The 20525-nt window shown below is 47.6% G+C and overlaps 1 protein-coding gene across 1 annotated transcript in view; it reads left to right on the top strand.

Annotated features, from left to right (window-relative positions):
- Nucleotides 1-20525, top strand: part of SAMD11 (sterile alpha motif domain containing 11) — a 125730-nt gene that overhangs the window by 69828 nt on the left and 35377 nt on the right. The window contains 1 exon segment of the mRNA XM_049817048.1: nucleotides 16038-16130. Coding sequence (XP_049673005.1) covers nucleotides 16038-16130 — 93 coding nt within the window.

The following is a 20525-nucleotide window of genomic DNA, read 5'->3' as shown; positions in this document are numbered from 1 at the left end:
CGTCTAATACACTTTGGGAATGTCTTTGGAGAATATTCAGTAACGTGACAGGGACCTGGTCTGCCTTTTGCATGAGGCTTGACCCCTTTCCAGAAAGGTTCCTCCTGCCTGCACTGAAATTTGTACTGGTGTGACTACTTTTGCAGTAGAGTGTTCAGTCCCATATATGTGTTGTGCTGAATTGGGGGATCTGTGGTATGTCTGTGAAGCAGCTTTGGGCAGCTCCCGGTCTTTGCTTTCACAGCTGAATCTCCGTATTCTCTTCATTAACTGATCTCCACAGCCCCTTTTCCTACACAGCTCGAAGAGCCAAACTGGCCAGAGAGGTGTTTTTCTGCGTGACCTTGCTTGAGTCTATATGTCTCAACTGACCCTGTATGTTAAAATGGGTTTGAATGTTGCTTGCTTTACAGAGAAACTGCTGGGCTTGGTCAGTGTTGCTGAAATTCTTTGAGATCCATAGCATTCCAGAAATGTAAAGGCTGCTTTTCATTCCCATCAGCGTTAAGGAGTAGAAAAGATGAGATGTAGAAGTCCTCATTCTTATTTGTTAGAATTTGTTTGAGGTTCTCTGGTTAGCTTCTTAACTGTAAGAAACACTAAGAAATATAAATTGTAGACACTGCACATGTGTTGTACCAGTGAGGACAGCAGTGCTTGGCTAGGACCTCACTGAAAGTCTAAGCAATGAAAAAGGTGGCGGCTCATTCGCACCCGAGGTCACCAAGCAAGTGACAGCTTTTCAGGACATGATAGATTTGGTGTGTCTAACAAAAGTTGACCAGCAAAAGAGTATGTGGGGGGATGGTGGGGAGATTAGGTATCTGAAGGAGAGGGGCCATTGTCACATCTCCACAGGGACAATTTAACTCTGATTCCACCCACCCCCCACCCCCCCCCCACTGTCTGGAGCCAGCTCACTCTACATGTTTGTTTGATTAAGGGAAGACTCATTTGCCAAAGTCTATGCAGAACCTGCAAGCTCTGACTTTAGAGCATGTGCTGAACTGGTACGTATGTCACCACCTCAGGGACATGCAAGTCAAGCGAACACAAACAAAATGTGCTGGGATTTGTAGCTGATGCCGATTATCGGGTTTACGTCTTGGTTCTGTTTGTTTTTACTGGCAGGGGTGGGAGGGAAGTATGGTATAACTAATTGCTACATATATAATTTTAAGAGAGTTAGTGTTGGGTTAGTCTGAAAGGTTGTTTAAACCACTTAGAACAATAAGGGAAAAAGAAATGTGTCCCCAGTTGTCTGCTGTTTGCGTTGTATGCCTTTGAGAGCAATACTGTGTATTTGGGTTATGAGAATCCCACACTCAGAAAGGCATTTGGAGATGGACAGTGCTGAATAAATTATGTTAATGCTGATATGTTTAAAAACTCCCGCATCGCTCATGACTGTAAGCTGCAGCGCGCTCAAAGTAAGTTGGAATCTGCTGCTAAAATGTTTTCTGTTGCTGGTTTAGCATTTATGGTTTGAAGTTGGGCATACAGTCCCAGCCAGTAGAGGCCGAACACTCTGGAGGCTGCTCTGCAGCTCAAACTGCAAATTCTACACATGCAGGGTGAGGGGCAAGAGCATACTGCTAAAACAGGATTCAGAAATATATGTGGCTTCTTGGCTGTGGCTGAGGCTAAGCAGAAGATTGAGAACAAGGGTAGCACAAATGGAAGAGATTTGCTTATTGCAGGGCCCAGGGGGTTAAGAAGAGGGTTGAAGTTGGCAGGGTTGGTTGGTTTATGATTAATTCTGTGAGGGAGTTCCTTGATTTATAGTTAAAACCAGGAGTAGAGGCAGTGCTACAGTTTCGAACAGCATAGACTGGAAAATTAGAAGTATTACTGGATCTTCAGTGGCCTTTGAAATGTAGAAACTAATGGAAAATAATGGTGTATAGTTAGTTCTGGGGCTTTTATGAGTTCTGGGAGATAGGTGAGACTAGAGTCAGGGTTCAAGCTAGTGCTGGACTGATGTTCAGGTCACAAGGGGCTGAAGAGACTGATGTATTGCTGGAACATACACGGTCTTTCGTTGGAAGAGCAGCGCTGATATTAATATCCTTGGAAGGGTTATGGATGATTTTTAAGTGAAAACAGGTCACTTTATGTCAATGGTGATGGTTATATTTGGGAACAGAGGTACTGAAGAGCTTAGTTTGGGAGAGCAGAAGCTGAAAGAAAATAACCGGGTCCCGAAAGCCTCGGGTAGGGTTTGGCCCTGACTAGAAAAGTATTTAATAACCCACCTCAGTGGGTGTAATAACCCACAGTGGTGGGTGCTAGCCATTTGGAACAGTAGGCCTAGAGGAGGTGCAGTCTTAGGGCTTGGGATAGCTGGGACAAAAAACGTCACTGTATTTTGGATCTTGTGAGGCCCAAAGAGCTAGGAAGAGGCTGGAGTCAGCAAAAACAAATGGCTATGCTATCTGTGGCATCACTTAGGTGTGATTCAGACCAGTGTAGTCATTGTGACATGTTGGTAAGTTGAGCATCTACAGAAAATGGGGCTAGGAAATCTGAGAGCTACAGTGCTTTGAAAATACACTTATAAAAAATGGAAAGACTGTTATTGCTAGCCTACAGTGATAAAGGGGAAAGGGAGGTAGGTATGTTGCCAGCAAGTAAAGTTTCATCAGGAATGTTGGACAAAATGCATAGTGCCTTCCACCAGTTTTCGAGTACATTGTAGAGGTGCATGAGTCAGCTGAAACACAAAAAGGCAAATTTGCCTGAGATCACAAAGCAAATGATGACTGAACAAGAGAGCTCGGTTTCCTGCTTTGTCCTCCCTAACTTCTCTACTAGACCTCTGTGTTGCTGGTCCACTGTGACAATACGGAATAGATGTGGATTATAGCCTACTTCTAGAGATTCAGCATATGAGAGATTTGGGGGTGGGGGTGGTGTTCTCCCCCTGCTAGTGTGTGTACTGAAGCAAGACGTCTAGATAAAAATAGCTGACAGCTTAACTCGTGTTTGAAGTGTCCCCTGATACTGGACCTTTAAAGGAAATAAAGAATACCAGTGGCAAAAATCTACAAAAAAAGCAAAATCTGCTCCAGCCGGTGCTTCTCAGTAAGACGTCTGGAGACCCAGAACGGGCAGGGCTAACTGAGGCTTTTGCGACAAGAGCAGAAGTAGGTGGCCGAGAGGCGTGTACTGATAAAATCTAATTGCCCTATCGATTGGCTTCGGAGCCACCGTCAGCTGTGGTAATGATTGAGATATTCTTATGTGTTTGATGCATGTTAGCTGTATCTCACTGCTCTGGGCCCACTGGGGACCTTAAGGTATTACAGAGATCTCTTAATCATGGAGCAAACTTGCGTGTGTTAGGCCTGCTCTGCGGCACCACAGATTTATTACAATTACCACCGAGGCACTTGGATTTCCTTAGGTCCCAGGGGTCCTGGGTTTCGGGAAGAGCTGCCCTGTTTGTAACTCTGAATTCTTAACTGGCTGAGGAAATCTATCTCACTGGTTTAGGATTTTACCCGTCTGCACCCTCTCGCACTATTCTTCCTTCCTTCTCATCTGGGTTGACTGTTGACAGTATCGTGTCCTCGGGCATTTTAAGAGTAGTGAACTTCTGCTTTCTCTGCCTCTCTGGGACTGGGAGTGGAGGTGCTTGTGCTTGCAAAATAGAGAGCGCTGGTTTCCGTACTCCCTGGATAGATGTCTGTTCACCAAATGGTAGTGCAAATTTCCAAGTGTGCAAGTGTTCGCTGTTTCCAACACAGACTGAAAGAGCAGTAAATTCTTGTGGAGGATCAATGAATGTAATGTAAAGGAAGGGCACTTGCCTCTCTGCCATCTCTGTTGCTCTTTGTTGATCAAAATGATATCTACCTCCTCTTTTGAAGTCTAGGTTATGTCTACGCTGGACTAATCCAGCTGCTAGGTTTAAGCTGCTCCTACTTCTCTGGCCAGTGTTGGACCTTTATTTTTTATTTATTTATTTTTTTAAACCTGGGGCTAGCTAGTCCAGCTGTTGAGAGGTAACATTGCCTCTTGGCCAGAGAGATACTCCCTTTGCAGAGAAGAGAGGTGAGCTGCTTCGCCGAAGTGCTGACAGTCTGCAGGACTGCAGTTGAGGGGAACGTACGTAGAACCTACCTGGAAAAATAAGCTTTGGTGATGCCCAGAGATCCCAGGCCAGTTTACCTAGGAAACGTGAATGATGTCTTCTCTCTTGACACTGCGGACTTGATTTTCTGCTGTGTCCTTCTCTTCTGGTGGTGTTCTGCAGTGGGAGATGCTGGAGAATGCTTTCCCTGGCGCTAATTAAATTGCGGTCACGATGGGGGCATAATATGCCAAATGGAGGAAGAAAGGAAAAGTGCGTATAATGGGCTCTGTACTTCCTTAGGAACATAGAGGCAGCCTGCATTGGTGAGATTCGGTAAGAGGCTTAACAACATCTGCAAAGGTAGAGCAAGTATGCTCAAATGCCTCAGGGGGAGCATGCATGTGGGAGGGGAGGGCAGGCGATGAGCCTAATGAGAATATAAAAGTCGTTTCCAAATGGATCAGATAAAGGCGAGGCAGCAGACGGGGTACAGCACTGGCACTACAGAGGGGCTTACCTTGAGAGCGGATGATGGCACAAGGCGCTTTTAATCTTAATTGAGAGAGAGAGACACACACAAGGATGAGCAGAGCCAGGGCTGCTTGACAAAGGCACAGTAGCAAAGCTGACGGTTTGCACATCAAACACGGATTTAGAGCCCCTTTAAGCAGCTAGCGGTGTGTCTGTAAACAAGTCCAATCCCCTCTATCCAGTTTGGCTAATGCAGACTGCCAGGGCATACGTGGGGTGGGGGAGGACGGAGGAGGCCTTGCAGGGCTCCGTGGCTCATAGAGAAAGTACGGGTGCCTTCTCCCTTGTGTCTGTGTGCTTTGCACGCTGCTTTAGGATTTGAATGAGCATTTTGCCATAGAATCCTGGTCCCAAGGCTTTAAATAATTTCTCTCCTGCAAAAATCCTGTTAATTTCTCCTTTCTCTCCTCAAATACCCTCTGTTCTGCAGTGCCAGATTTCATGACTTTCCAGTTGCAGTAGGACTATTTGCATGGATAGAAGTGGAGGAATCAGGCTCACTGATGCTAGAGGAAGGTGGGTAGATCTTCCCTCTTTTCCGTCTGCCCCTCGTGATTAGAAGGAGTTGGCTTGATGTCTGAATATTATCTGAGAGAGGGCACTTAATGGAGACGTGGCAGAATATCAGACCTCACTCCAAACAGCGAGCAATTTGCTATGGTTCTGCATATAATACTTGGGACTGTGCATGGGTTAAAGACCTCTCCCCCAGCGATTAGAGGCTTCTTTGGCTGTGGCGTGTGTGGGAAGCAGCAGAAGGCCAGCTTTCCAATGTTGCGGAGCTCCCAGAGAGCTTGGGCTTTTTCTAGGGGTTGTTGGTCCATGTGATGGAGATGGCAAACCCCGAGAGCCTTGGCCTCAGGGCAGTGGTGTCCTCAGTGACCAGTATAGTTGCATCTTAGCCTGCAATGATTCCTGTGGAAATCCCACATGATAGGGAGAATGCGACATCTGCGTCCCTTGAGCAGTCCCACTTTAGGAGTCCTGCTGCATTGATGGCCATGTATGCTTGGTGCTTTTGCAGTCCTGGAAAAGCGGTGTTCATCTACATGTCTCAAAAACACTGCAAAAGAGAGATCTCTCTTTTCTCTCTGTGAGGTTATTTGTTCCTCTGTATTAATGCTCCTGTCTTGTCTTTCCACTTGATGCTCTGTTGACTAAGCAGGGGAGAAGGAGAAATTTCAGGAGTGAAGTGTAAACAGATTCACATCTAAGAATTGGTCTTGGAATTTTTATTGACAAGGCAGTGCTTGTAGCTCCCATGTGTGGATCCGTAGCTGATCAAACTAGTTGTCCCACTGTCTTTGGGCCTATCCCTGAACAATGTGTGCCTGCCATGGAGGGCTTCCCAATCACTTCATTTGGCTTTGCACTGAGACCTAGAGCTTTCATCTGCTAAGGAGGAGTTAACATTGGGGGTGAAAAAGAATTGGGATCAGGGATGTTATAACTAATGGCTAGAGACAGAATTACAGTGAACGGTTGTTTTCTGAGTGTGTGATAATGAGCTGGGATGCAGACATGTTTTCATTTAACAAAGCCAAACAACAACAAAAAAAAGCAGAAGGCTTTATTGAACTGCTGCCTTAAATTGAGCAGAAAATCAGCACCAAATGGGTATCTAGGAGTTGTAAGCCCAGCCACCTTTGTTTACTTGTTTTACCATGAAAGACAGTTGTTTACCTAGGCAACATGAGTGTCTAGGCTCTGTCAATGCCATTCATCCTCTTGGCTTGGATCTGGAGGACTGTCCTTTCTTAGTGGTCTATTTAAGTTAGTTTTTATTTCTTCTGAAGCCTTGCAGGGGTGGGAGGTAACCAGCATCCTTTTGTAATACAAAGAGAGGTCTTGGGAGATGAAGGAAAAATGGGAAAGCCCAACATGGAAGCATTTCCTTTTGCTGTGCCCTGCAACTGCACTTCCGACGCAGGTTAGTGCATGGGATTTTGCTGGTGGGAGTGTTAAGGTTTTATTCTTGGCTTTGTTGCTGCAGGAGGAGAAGGAGCCGAGGCAGTTTAGTGCCCTGTTCTTGGGAGTTCAATAAACCCTGCTCTTGGCAGAGATTTGAAGCCTGCTTCTGGCAGGAGGGTTCTTGTAAGATGGCTCTACAAACACCTTTGGGAAGGTCAGTGGTGTGTTTCAAAGTGTATCTCCCTCACTTCTAGGAAAGGAGTGCCACAGCTGGACAGGGCTCACCATGGCAGCTTCAGTAGCTTGGCCTCCTCTGTGCCTGGCGTGAACAGGGCAGACCAGCCATAGTCAGGACAAGAAGTCCGTCACTCTCTGGCAGTTGGATCGGCCGCCAAACTCAGGGCCAGTACACGTTGTGGCTTCGAAACTGAAATAAACACTGACTCTTTCTTCCTTTCCTTGCAGCTCTAGGAGGAGCAAGATTATCCTGCTTCCAAAAATAACCTCTTCCCCACCCCCTGCTTCCACCTCCTTTCCCAGGTGCCTTACAGGCAGCTAGTAAAGACCTGAAAACAAATCACTGGTGCAGTGACATCTCACTGATGTTATATATAGAAATCCAGTACAGATTGTAATGTGGCACCTGACTTGTCCACTCTTGTTTGCTGCTGGGTGGAAGCGCAGGGAGAGGAGGCAGCGAGTCGCTGCTCCTGACCCTGCCACAAGTCAAGATGATGCTTCAGACCCCGGGTTTTGACACTGTTCCTGCTCCAGTGGCTGTGTGTACCTCTCTGTCATCAGGTTTGGATGCTGTGGGTTTACTCTTGCAAAGCCTAGCCTTCTGCTCTTGCTGCACCGCAGGGGTAACGCTATCCCCCCCCAGACTCCCCATAGCTGTGTGTCTGGAAAGCTTGTGTTGTGATTAGATGCCCAGGTAGCAGGCACTGAGCTGCTGCTCCGCTCTTCGTTTCTTTCAAGCTATCAGCAGGGTGCTCTATGGCTCGCAGCTTCGTGAGGTCTCTGGTGAAAGCGAGGGAGAAGTCCTGCTGGAGAGAAAGGGGTGCAGGGCTGTGTGTGGGGGAGAGATGTGTTGGAGGAGACGTGTGAAAATACTGAACCAGCCTTTTGGATTGATAGCCTTGAGAGAAGTCCACCAGGAAAACAGAACTGACTGCCATGAGCACTGTGCGTTTAGAGCCCCAGGGCAGGCAAACCTGCCAGGGTAGCGTGTGACCATGACTGCCTTTTCTTGAAGCCCTGCCAGCTCGGTCCCTGCCTTACAGCACTGCTCCGCCACATATATCCTTTGGCAAAACTGGCCTGCCCTGCGCTGATCTAGGATAAATGGGAAAGAAGACGATAACCATTACTACAATTTGTGAAAGGTCATGTGTTGGTTTGGGTTTTTTACCTCCTGCTGTCTCTGCGTATAGAGGTAACCCAGGGTTTCCCCACAGGGACACAATAAAGACCCTCAACTCCTTTCCCTCTGCTAAGCATGTCTGATGACTTTCTACGGCTATTAGCCTCTTCAGTGCAAATGAAGGAGATGGGTGGGGATTCTCAAGGGTTAAGTTGCATGTATATCAGTGTGGGGAACAGACTCGTAAATTAAACTGGAATCTGTCCTGATTATGCCCTCTCCCCAGATGCAAGCTTGTGGTTTCAGACCCGGTTGGGGGAGTCAGCAGTGCTGCATGCTTTACGTCAGATATGAACAAACCTGGGAGGAGCTGTCCTGGGATGAAGGGCTGCAGGTTGGAAAGATTTTATTAACGATTTGCTGCGAGCAAGAAGAGGGTCAACTGCCTATTTCATTAATTTTTCAGTTCTGCACAGTCTTTTTGTTCCCGATCCCTTTTATTCCCTTTGCTCTTCTCCCCTTTACTGCTCTTTTCCCTCCTCCTTGCATTTCTTTGGTTCTCAAACCCTTCCCCGCCCCCCCCCCCCTTCCTTTCCTATTCTTAATCCCCATCTCACACGTGCACCCTTCTTCCTTTCCATTTCTCTTCCTCTCTTTAGTTCCCTTGTCCTCCTCCCTGTTCTCCCTTCCCCACCCTCCCTCCATCTCCCAACTCCTCGGGAAGAAGACAATTTGAAGGCTTTCCGCTCTGCTCTCAGCCGAGAGGCTCCTTCCCTCGAGCCAATCAATGGCAGCCTTTCAGCCCCAGTGGGGCTTGGCAAACATTAGATCAATAAGTTATTAGCACCATTCTGTCAGCTGTAATGTGGAGATTGATCGGGGCCGGGGCTCCTGCATGCTGCCTGGCACTTCCCCAGCCTGATAAAGATGACAGATTAAGGGAATAAGAAAAAGGAATTAAGGAGTCTGGCTGTCAAAGCTGTCACGGACTGGAGGAGCGCTGTTTTTTTCAGGGGCTGAATGAGTGCAATCGGACATTTAAATGGTGCTAAGGGTACAGCACCACCAGCAGCTCTGTTGGAAATCACTATCTTCACCGTTCACTTTTCTAAAGAAAAGCTGGGAGGCTTGTAGAAGGAGCAGCCAGAGGAGGTGGAGTAGCTGTCCTGGGTGTTGGAGGGAATGCCAGGTTGCTGGCACAGACCACGTGCAGGAGATTCGGCACCTAGGAGCCCACAGGGAAACGTGAGTGCTGTTCCTGCCACGTTGCCTTACCCGCCTTTTGGCATGGTGGGATGTTGGGTGGCATTCCCCAGGACTGCTGGAGGTATCTGTGTCAGAAGAATAATGCCAGTTTTTATAGCTTTTTATCACAGATATATAAATTGAGGCCAAACGGCCTTTGCTCGAGAAGTTTGTGGTCCCTCAAGGAGAACCTGATCCTTATTGGAACTGTGCTTAAGTCTTCTGATTTAACAAGCTTCCCCCTTCTCCTGTCTTACCCACTAGAAAGTGCTCCTTTCTAGAGCTAGAAAGTGAGTCTCCAAAAGGCCTGGTCTTCCAGCCCACCCTCCCAGCCTCATCCTTTAAATCTTTTCTGGAAGAGAGTGGAGATTCACAAGTTTGCAACTGCTAAAAAGCCTCTCTGCAGCGTATAAAATTAATTCAGATCTCTCTCTTAAGTGCAGTATATCCTCGCCATGAGTGTTTTTCATACTATGAATATTTACCACCTTTCTATGGCTTGGTGCATGCTGTAAAAATGAATTTTGTAAGAACATGGGAGACAAGGGGATGCTGGTGCACCTTCTCTAGTAAACAGCCTCATTACAGGCAGGAGGATGGCTCCAGCATGACCTGCACCTCCCTCTGTTTCACTCCTTCAGAACTGAAATACTGGACAGTCCTTTCAGGTGCTTAGCTCCAGCTAGGCAAATCGAGTGAGCACAAGGAGGTGGGAAGTAGCAGGCTACTGTTTGCATGGTAGGAGGAAAGGCAGATGGCCTGGTGGCAAGAGCTGAGAAAGGCGATGCAGGCTGCTCCTCGTGCCTAGGAAAGGATGGTTGATAGTTACGCATTGGGAATCCTTCTACTCAACTACTGTCTTGTTGCGTGCTCCCGCAGCTTTCATATATGCTGCGGTTAACTCGCATTTAGGAAGGAGTTAGTGACACTAGGCCTGCCTTTGGGGTGCTACTTTCTGTGCAATCCATTGAGATCAGTGGGTGACGGTCGCTGACTCTTGCCTATCGGGAGTCCTTCTCTGCTATTGAGAGGAGTGACTGCGCGCCCAGTCTGCCAAAGTTAAGTTCTCTCAAAGTGAGTGGGAAAGAGAAAAGCCTTTGGTTACTAGATATTGCGTCCTCCTTGCTTTGTAGTAAGAGACCATTAGGCTGTCCCATTCCTCTCTCCTCTTTGTTACCTGTTTTTCTTCCTGTTTCCAAGAGCCTCTTGTCACAGGGAACTTCAAGCGTGATGCTTGAAGGTTTGGAGATACCTTCTTCTAGGCTAGGGACAGTCCTGAGCCTGCAGTGGCCAGCTTGCTCTGCTGCTTGTACTATTTGTACTGTTAAGACTAGCGCGGCAGCTAGCAAAAGGATGCTTCCTGCCCTGGAGAGCTTGCAGTCTGAATCTAAATGACAATCAACAAATAGATATAGATGTGGAGACATAAAGGAACAACGAGATAACCCAGTGCAATAGCTGAGGTTTGAAGCCTGGTGCCTGACATGTCCCTAAAGCCATTAAGCTGACCTGCTGGGAGTAGGATGCCGCTTTTATTTTGCAACTGGTTCAACATCCCCTTTGCGGAGATCCAGCAATTTTTCCCCCTTCCTTGCTAGAACTAACTCTGCCCCATGAGCTGGCATGCACTTGTATTGTTCTAGGATCCCAAGTCCCAGAAACCCACTGCTTCCCTTCCCCCAGCTTCCCCAATAATTTTTTTTTTTTTCCATTCTTGTTGCCCTCAGTGAAATTATGGCCCGTTATTCCCATGACCTTGGGCTTCACTCTCCCTTTGTTCCATTGATTCCTGCTGGCAAGGGATGGGGCCGATGTGCAGCCGGATTCCACGCTGCTGTGTGCAGCCTACTGCGTGGCCCCTCGTCCGCCAGCTTTTGTTGAGAGCAGCTCTGGGCCTGCTGGGACTCGGCAAGCTGGTGCAGCTTCTTACAAAGGCACAAGCCCATCGCTGGGGAAGTAAGTCTCCAGGGTCCCTGCAAACCTGTCACATTCGGCACAGGAACAGACTGAGCGGCAGGGCTGGAGCACCAGAGTTGTTTGAGCAGAGCAGCTCCTCTGGTGGTAGCCTGTTTGTGCCAAAGGAAAGGGGAGAGCTGAATAAACTGAGATGCTGCCAAGACATTTCAGGCTGGTCAGTGGGAATTGTCATCTCCAGGGTTTAAGTTTGATGGCGGAGTTAAGAGCAAGGGAGGATGTTTTCCTCCTCTTAAAATAATGTGAAAGGAGGTGAAAAAAGGACTCTCCTCTCGTTAGACGTTGGCTATCTGAGCCTGGGTGATTTCCCATGTAAGTTGGCTCAGTTCTTTGTTTACTCAGGACTTCTGGGTCCAAGAAGCTTTCAGAGCAAACCCAATGATATGGATAGGGAGCGTGAGATAGGTCTTGATCTCTTCCCCTTGTTCTGTAGCATAACACAGCGCAGAAAAACTTGGTGCGGTCCTCAGCCCTAAGTGGGAGTCTCTCTCTAGTCCACCCATTTAACAACACTGGGAGGGCAAAAATTTTGTGACTACCTCATGATTGTTCATTTCCCTTCTCCAGGTCAAACCCTGTGCTTAGTCACTGGGACATGGGCTCGGTTCTCACCCCGCCGTCGATGGGCGTTTGCCCTTGGTGCAACTTCTCTGCTGCAGATTCCCTTGTAAAGAGTGGAGATAAAGTCCCTCTCTCTTTGGGGAAGCCTAGAGATAGGTTTTTCTAATCTTCCCAGCTGACTTAGGCTCTCAAGTCCTCTCTTCAAAGCTGATAATGAGGCTTGGGATTGTTAGAGGTGTTGGTGAACATGACTGTTAAGTCTCCCAGCTCTGCTGGGTGCTGGGAGGCTGAGGATTAGAGGCAGTGCAGGGGTGCAAAGCACCGTTACTTCCAGGTGATGTTTGCACCCATGGCCTCTAATCAGTGTGTCTCAGGTCCAAAGAGGGCTGCGATTAGGTAAAACCCACATTGCCCAGGCTTCTACAGAAGCTCGTTTTATGGCATCACACCCACACCCTTTCTCTTTATGGTTGCAAAGTCATCGGGTGATACTTCTGCAGGGAGGCAGAAGTGCTGTCCTCCTCCAGCTGACCTACTTTCCTGGCCTGTCTATTCATGTTTCACTGTAGAAATGTGGCAGGTGAGTGCTGGACTTTGTCTTCCCATGAAAGGGGGAGAAAAAACCCCACTTTGATTTCTAGATCTTTGGGGAAAATATTTGACTTTGTTTCCAAAAACCTTTCTGGATCACTTTCTGTGCTGCCTTGTCAGACTAGCAGGAGCCTTGAATGTAACGCAGGACCTGGGGACCTGGATGGGAGACCTGGGGACCTGGATGGGAGACCTGGGGACCTGGATGGGAGACCTGGGGGGGTGGGGGTTGTGTGCTCAGGGCTGTGTTGCGCTGGTGGCATTAAGTGATCAGTATGCTCGGGGCTTCCTCTAGCACTCCTGACTTGTATTATTGCCTGGCCTATCTTCATAACATTGCAGTTCTACTGATAATGTCTTTCATTTTCAGCTTTAATATTAAAAAAACTGCCCTGATTTGGCTTCTTTCAACTGAAATGCTTTGTAGACGGCAGGAAAGAGGAGGCAAAAGCAGGGATTTGGGGAACAAAAAAAAAAGAAGAAAAACAAAAAGCCCCCCCCAATCATCCCTCCCCATCCTCTAAGGTGGAGTGTTGTCTTCTGCAGGTGCATGGGCTGAGCAAACGGCTATCATTTGGCTTTTTGGTCAATCAGTAGCAGTGTACTTTAAATGCACAACCTGTCTTTGTGAGGGTGGTAAGACATCCAGAAGCTACGCTGCCAACTCATTTGCAAAACATATTTGGTTTTGCTGCTGCTGCAGTCAGGGGGAGATGGACTGTGGATGCTCCCATCCCGTTGCCTTCAACCACTGTCCTGGCTCTGTGTGCGTGAGCGCAAGGAATGTTTGGATGAATGGCACGTGGACGTAAAGGGATGACTTTAGAGTATAGGGTCCTGTAAAAGGGCGCGTGTTTAGCAGGTGTAAGTGGTATGACAAAGCTGTGCGTATGGCTGAAGCTGTAAAGAGGAAAGAATTGGTCCTGTAATACAAATACAACATTGTTTAGGTTCTACCCCAGAATCTGTGCGTTTACTAAGCAACTAATGAAAAGGTGACCTGCCTCTTCCCTGCTTTGCAGCTAAAGAAGCTAAGAGAGGGGTATGACTTCTTAGAACACTGGGCTGGAATTTGAAAGGTTGCGGTTCAGTCTTGTGCTCTGCTACTGACTCAGTAAATTTGGGGCAGATTGTTAGATATTTGTGCCTCCATACTGGCTACTGATGATAATTATTCCTTTTTCCTTGCTCACTGTATATCTTGTTGATTTAGTTCCCACACTTCTGGGGACCGAGGCAGTCTCTGACACATGCCAGGACTTTGCCTTAAATGAAGAAGAAAAAAAAAAAAAAGAGGAAAATTTTCATTCTGTGATCTAACTGACTGCCATCAAAACTGCTGGGGGGCAACCTAACTACAAACTCAGTGTGTGGGATTTGGTGCTTTGGTACAACGTGAACCCTGAGATGCTGGAAGGAAAATGCTGCAGATCATCCTAGAGATTAATACATTCATGTGGGATCTCTCTGGAGGGCCAAGTTCAAATCTCGACTGCAAGACATCCAGGCCCTTTCCCCGTGGCACGCCGCCGACGGCAGACTGTTACACCCGACTGTTCATGCAGCCGCCAGCTCGCTTGCGTGTGTGCCGAGAAGTGGGTGGGCAGTTTTGGAGCCTGGTGGGGCCTGGGTCTGGTGGAGTTGGTGCTGCTTCAGAGTTAACTGCACGATCTCGGTCTTCCCCTGCACAAATGCAGCTTGGCTGGGAGGGAGATGGGACTTGCAACCTGTCCTGCTGACGTGTCTGGGAATAGCAGGGCATGGCGCTAGTCAGAGCGAATGTCTGCTGGCAGATGGGCGCACGGGGGTGGGAGTGGAATAGCAAGAGAGAAAGAGTGATGGGAGGGTAATGAGGTGCCTTGGCAGAGTTGTGAAATGAAGGAATCTTTACTGCTCATATTCTAACTGCTGTCGCGTGTAACTGGTGCTTCTGTCACCGGTTCTTCCATGGAGTCTCTTCTGCCCGAAGTACGTAAGAACAAGCCCTGTTGGGTTTTGCTGCCTCCTGTCCAGGCTGGGAGGGGAGAGCAGAGCGACGGGACTTTTGTTGTTTCAAAGCCACAAATCCCGGATGAGAACGCTTCTGAGGAGGATATATGACCTGGGCCTCCAGCGCTGAGGGTTTGCAGCATCAGACTAACATTTCCAGGAAAATCAACATGAAGAATGAAGCGTTCCATGGGGAGGGAGCTTGTGACTCTGTTTGTGCTGTGTGGCCAGGTACTTCCTAGCTTCGACGGTGGCTTGGCAAGCTAATACTGTCTGTGGTTTTGGAGAAGTTACTTAAAGGGTAAACTGAGGCAGGAGGATTGATAAAATTCAAATTATATTGAAGGGCTGATTCAACACCTGGGATATGAGTGCTGAGAAAACCGAAGCACTGCCGTCACTGGCTGACTCTATCCTTTCCCATCTGCTTTCCAATTGCCACTGTTTCGTTGTATTTACTTTGCTTTTGGTTATGGATGGTTGCAAGCCTCTGCAGTTGTCTCCGAGTGCCAGTTTTGTTAACAGCCTGGGTGACAGGGTCATGGCAAGATAAGATCGGAGGCAGCTTGTGCTCTTTAAAACCTTGAAATGCCACTTGTAACTTTGCAGAGTTCCAGAATTGCTCTTTGGATAAAGGCATTGCCTGGCAGGCTCTGCCCTCGGCACGTTAACTGTCTGCTCTCGGCACTGCTCAGCCTGTGGCAGCCACAGATCTGTGCTCTGGATCTCTTGATAAATACAATGCCAAGGCAGGAACCTGGGCTTGCTTAGCTGAATTCAAAGTAACGTGGAGTGATTCTGAGTATGAGGGACAGTCGCTTGGCTTAGAATGTCCCCTGGAACATAAATAATTTTGTTGTTCTTATAAATAGCACCAAGGGGCTTTGTAACCTTTCTTAACCAACACACTTTGGGCAAATTGCAGAAGCTTTGCATGCATGTTGATTCACAGGCAGATGCAACGTATACTCACTCAAATATGGTGCTTGTTTGTGAGATGTTTTTTTTTTTTTTTCTTTTAAGATGCTGCATCTTTAACAAGCCCTTGATAGATGAGAATTTGATGCTTGCAGTGACAAACAGTCTCTTCCTTCCTGCCCATATGCAACATCATGCTTTCAGTTTCCCCAGCATTATTATGGGAGGATATTGATTTTAAATCTGTTCGGGGACGCTGTAATTGTATATTAGATATTTTGTGTTGGTTTGTAGGGCTGCAGTAATGCAAAAGGCTTGAGTGTTTCCGTACAATCTAGAGGGGGAAGATTGCTAAGGACCTTGAGGTTTTGAAGGAGGAGGGGGGGAAGGGGGGGGGGGGGAAGAGAGAGATTGAGAGAGAGAGAGAGATACTGTGGTAGGAAGATTCAGAGATCTGTTGTGCTTTTTTTTTTGTGTGTGTTGTTTTTTTCCTCCCCTTTCTCTCCCCCAGTTGCTTTGCATCAGGGCATGAAAGGAGTGGAAACACCAGGGGGACAAAAGGCAACAGAACAAATGATGAAACTCAGTAAGGAAATCAACTGGATTCAGAATTTATAGCTTTAAAACGTTGCATTGATCAGTGTGTGAATAGTCATTATGTGCTTTTGGACTGCGTGATTAGGAAAGCAGATCAAGGCTCTCAAGATGATGATTTTTCTTACTTTCATTTTTTTTCCTCTGCTTGTAATATATGTGTGCGTGCGTGTGTCTGTGTGTGTGTGAGAGAGAAGCAAAATACCAAAGTCTCTCTGGTTGCTTCTGCAAAGAGGAAAGTACAACCTTATCTGATACTCAGGTTTCTCATCTCTCTTCTAGATGAAATTTTAGGCAAGAGAAGAGTATGTTCTCCCAACAGCAGCAGTGAGTGTCCTTTAGAAAGCAAGAAAGCCAGAAGTGAGTCCCCAAAGGGTAAGTGCTGTTTCTCCCTCCCCCATCCCCTTCCCCTTTCTTCTCCTTTCTTAAGAGTGGAACTTAATTGAAATTAAGGAGGGAGGGAAGGGAGGGTTACAAGAGGCTGTGGTGTGGGAGCTGTTAAGTATCCGGCACTGAGGGTGCATGAAGGAGGCTACCAGTACACCGTGCTTTCTTTATCTAATCGGAGGGAAGCTTGCAGTGTGAGAAGGGGATTGCCTCTTAATTAGAATAATTGCTTTATGATTAAAAAAGGCAAGCTGCAGCTTTTGAGGTGGATTTTAGGGGTGTTTCTACTTTTCAGGCAGAATGTCTTGATTACATGTTTAATATAAAAGATACACACAGGCTTATCATGCTGGCATCTGTTCCTTTAAAGGGAAAAAAAGGAGCCTAGCAGGGAGAAGAGGGCTGCCTAGTTCTTTCTTATGCATTTATGGCACTGTTCCTATAGAGATGGAATCTGCAGAAGGTTTCTCTTTATAGGGATTTTTTTTTTTTTAATCTCCTGATTTGTCTTAAGGTTCTTTCCTATAAACATGATTTTTAAACTTTCTTTATGACTGGCAAAGTGGAATGGGTAATGGAGCCTGCAGTTAATGAGTTTGTCTCAAGGTTGCTTAAATGAGGTTTTGCAGGCCGTTCACTTAAAGGCTTTGTTGTTAAGTTCAAACTAATTAGCTGTCAGTAATACCCATCTTGATCACTGTGCCTAACTGCAGTCTTTGGCCACTAAAAAAAAAATAAAAAAAATAAAAGCAGACTAGCTGTCTGAAGCTAGATCCTGTTTTCGTGGGTTTGGAGTCCAGCAGCTGAGACTCTCCAAGGTGTATATTCTCAATAACCAATTCGGGGAATCTCAAAGGGGACTTTTTGTAGCAGTTTGTCCTGAAGCCTTCTTAAACTACATACCTTATGTTATGCTATATAAAGATATATTGTAGGGACCTGTACTGCATCCTAATTTCACATAATGTTCCTGTATATTGTCTCTTCTTGACTCCTTGTCCCCAAATTATGATCTGAAAGGCAGCATACTGAGAGGATGTTGGATGCTAGTGTTGCTTAATATATAACATTGCTAACACTACCCAAGAACATACTAAATCTTTTCTTTCGTGTAACCCTCTCCTGCCTGTTAACTCTTTAATACGAGTAGAAGTGCTTTAGCTTTTTACTGGGCTTTTTTGAAAGGTATAAAGAGGAACCCTATATACTGCTACTCTTTACCTGTTTTCCTTGATTTTTTTTCATCTGCCCTATTCCTGTTATCCTTGAAATGCTTCTAGTAGATGTGCGCAGGTAAGTTCCAGCAGGATGCTTCTATAGATTCTGGAATGCATTTGTTATATAGGGGCATGAGACTCCTGTAACACACTTGATACACCTGCTGTCATCTTTGCTGTTTCTGCTGAGTCTGTATCCTTTGTGATTCCAAGACAGTGCATGCTTAGGAACCGAATCCAGGTAGCAGCAACCTATGTGGCCTGGCTGAGAATGGGCTAAACTTTAATCAAGCCATCTGAAACCAAACTATTGCATTTGGATTCACCCTAATAAAGTGGCTGAACTTGCACAAATTGATGGTTTTGCCATGGGAGCAGCAGGGTCAAACGATCCCGTTCTGTTTCTTTCCTCTGGCCTTCCCACCATTTTTGTTTAGGTGAGTGGGTTGAACGCAGTGTGAGGTGGATAAGCAGCCCTTGGCTTTGCAGTCTGCACTCGGGGTCTAAATACTGCTCCTTAACTCTGAATGACTCAGGGATTCCCCCAGCTCGTTAAGAGAGGGCTTCCTAGGAAGCCCTGAATAAGAGCAAACTTTCATTTTTGACTCCCACTTTTTTCTCAGAAAGCCTTCCCTGCCCTTTAAAAGAGTGTGCAACAGAATGGAAATTCTGAGCTGGGCCTTTTACTAATCTCCCCTGTTACCTAATATTTATTATATTAGATCATTGGGGAACCCCTGTTCTCTCCAACGTGGTGGCAAGCATTTTAAGCCTAGGCTGTGCATACTGTCAGAATAGCGAGGGGCTGAATAGGGCCAGAGACTTTGGTGCTTTGGGGGCCTTTATCTATGAAAAGGGGGTCAAAGTAGGGGCTATAGCCAGTGTTCCTGTGTCTTAAGCCCCAAACAGCGAGAGCACCTTGCGGCTGAGAACTCCCAGGAGACTTCCCATCCTGCTGGCGGTCAGGCAGCGCTCCGGTGGCGTGGGTACCATGGAGGGCTGGGAGAGAAACGATCCCTGTTTTCCCAGCTCTGTACTAAGGAACTGGTTGGAAACAGAAGGATCTGCATTGTGCGACAAGCTATTTTCAAGCACAGTGGACCCTAGTGGCTAGTTACCTGGAATTTGGGAACTGCCGCTGTAGAGTAGTGCTGTAAAGTGTGAGATTGTGCTAGAGCCCCAAGCTTGGCTGGGACCCAGATGCTGTGCGTGCAGTTTGTGATTTAGGAGTTGGAAGGAAAACAAGGACCAATTGGAGTTTCGTAGCCTGTGCAGCCCCACGCTGTCCTCCGGCAGGAGCCAGCTCTGCAGCATCTCCCCGGGACGCACCCTTCCTTTTTTTCTCCGGCCCAGCGGCGTGCCTTGCGCGGGTGCTGGTCCTCCGCCTTTTTGCACTCTCCTGCGGTGGTGCACAGCTCAAGGTGGGGACTGTCCCCCTCTCCGTTGCACGCTGGCCCTGGCTGCAGCTCTTGCTCAGGGCACAGCTGCATTGTCTCCGAACCAGCCTTTTGAAGAGGAGAAGTGACCCCGTGCCCGCGGCACATCTCGTGCTGCTGTGGCTGTGCCTGACAAGGCAAGGAGAACAGAGGCAGCCAAGTAAATCACTCCTTCTCTCTGACTGAGTGAAAAAACACCTGTAGGGCTGGAAACCCTTCCAGCGGGGAAGCAGTAACCTTCCCTTCCCCCCTCCCCAACGCTCGCAGTGTTCACACCGGAGATCAAAAGAGAGCCCTATCTCAGTGGAAACAGGGCCGCGCCAGCACTGCTGTCAAACAGAGCAGAACGTTCTCGCGTCTAATATGGAAATGCGAGCATATCAGAGGCTCGGAGCGAGGGTTGTGCTGGCAGGTCACGGAGGAAGCTTTCTCCCCGGGAGACAATTCCCCAAGTAAAACCCTCGCTCCTGCGGCAACAGCGTGTCTGGAGATCTGCTTCTCCGATACCTTGAGATACGAAATAAAACTGAACGGTTGCAAAAAGAGAAAATCAGTAAGAGTATGTTGGTTCCTATTTGAACTGCTGAAAAATAAATCTGGTAGAAGCCTCATCATTTGGGAAGATTTGAAACTAGACTGGACCAAGTGCTGGAAAACACGCGTAGGGAACAATATTGCACTCACCCCCTGGGGCGGGCTGATGAGCTCATACGCTGCTCCTTCTGCTGTTCTCTTTTCTTTGCTATTGTAGATCATTTAAAACAAAACAAAATCTTATTACCTCTTTGGTTAACGAAGCAGACCAGAACCAGAGCTGGACTACAGCTAAGCAATTCAGATCTAGCCTTTGTCAATTTGTTCCTCTTCTTGGGGGGAGGGGAAATATCCATATGTTGATCGGTTTGGCAGCGGTCCAATTAGGCCAAATGAAGAAACAATATTTGGCCCCATTCTTGCTAATAACTTCACTGCCCCCCCCCCCCCCCAAACCCACATTGCTGACTATGGTGGGAGTGGGCACAGATCCTCTCTGCCCTGGCAAGCGACGGCTCAGGCAGCAAAGCCCCTAAAGCTACTAAGACCCGGCTTTGAACCTGGGGTGAGATGCTTTTGCAACAGGCTCCTTAAGCTTTTACTGTGGTTCAGGAAAGGGAGCCTCGGCCTGTCGTGGGTTTGTTGTAGCAAAGGAGAGGAGACGGGTGCTCCTGTCTCGTCTGGGATTGCTTGGGGAGGACCAGCCTTATAAAAGCTTGGTGGAAAGGTTGTGCGGCATTGACGCATCCTTCAGGCTGGACAGAAAACCCGCGTCTTCCAACAGCCTGAATTCCCTGTGGCTCCTGCCGTCGGGACCCTGCAGTGTTGGCGTAGGGTGGGAGAGACGGGCTCCCCTCGGCTTGGCAAGCAGGGAGGCGTGCTGGAGAGCGTGAAGGCCCGACAGATGCTTGCCTCGGCTGTGCCTTCCCAGTGACCGTGCCAGGGTCCATTTCACACCTGGCGGCTGGAAGAGATTTGGCAAGATCAGTCTCCCACATTACCCCCTGGTAATGACAAAAGCAGACAGCAAAGCTTCAGCAAAGCTGGAATTATCGCTGGCTGAGTCATGTGAAATCTTCCAAGTTTTAAGTGTGGAAATCCAGCCTTTCCCTGGACGACTCCTTCCTCTTAGCCTCCCCTTGCCACCCCCATTCTCCCTCCCCTCCTTGCACCTGAAATCTGCTCTGCGGCTGATC

This window comes from Accipiter gentilis, chromosome 1 (genome assembly GCF_929443795.1).
Source record: "Accipiter gentilis chromosome 1, bAccGen1.1, whole genome shotgun sequence".
In the NCBI taxonomy this organism is placed as follows: domain Eukaryota; kingdom Metazoa; phylum Chordata; class Aves; order Accipitriformes; family Accipitridae; genus Astur; species Astur gentilis.
The sequence above is the reverse complement of the archived record's forward strand: the minus strand, read 5'-3'. Positions and strand labels throughout refer to the sequence as shown.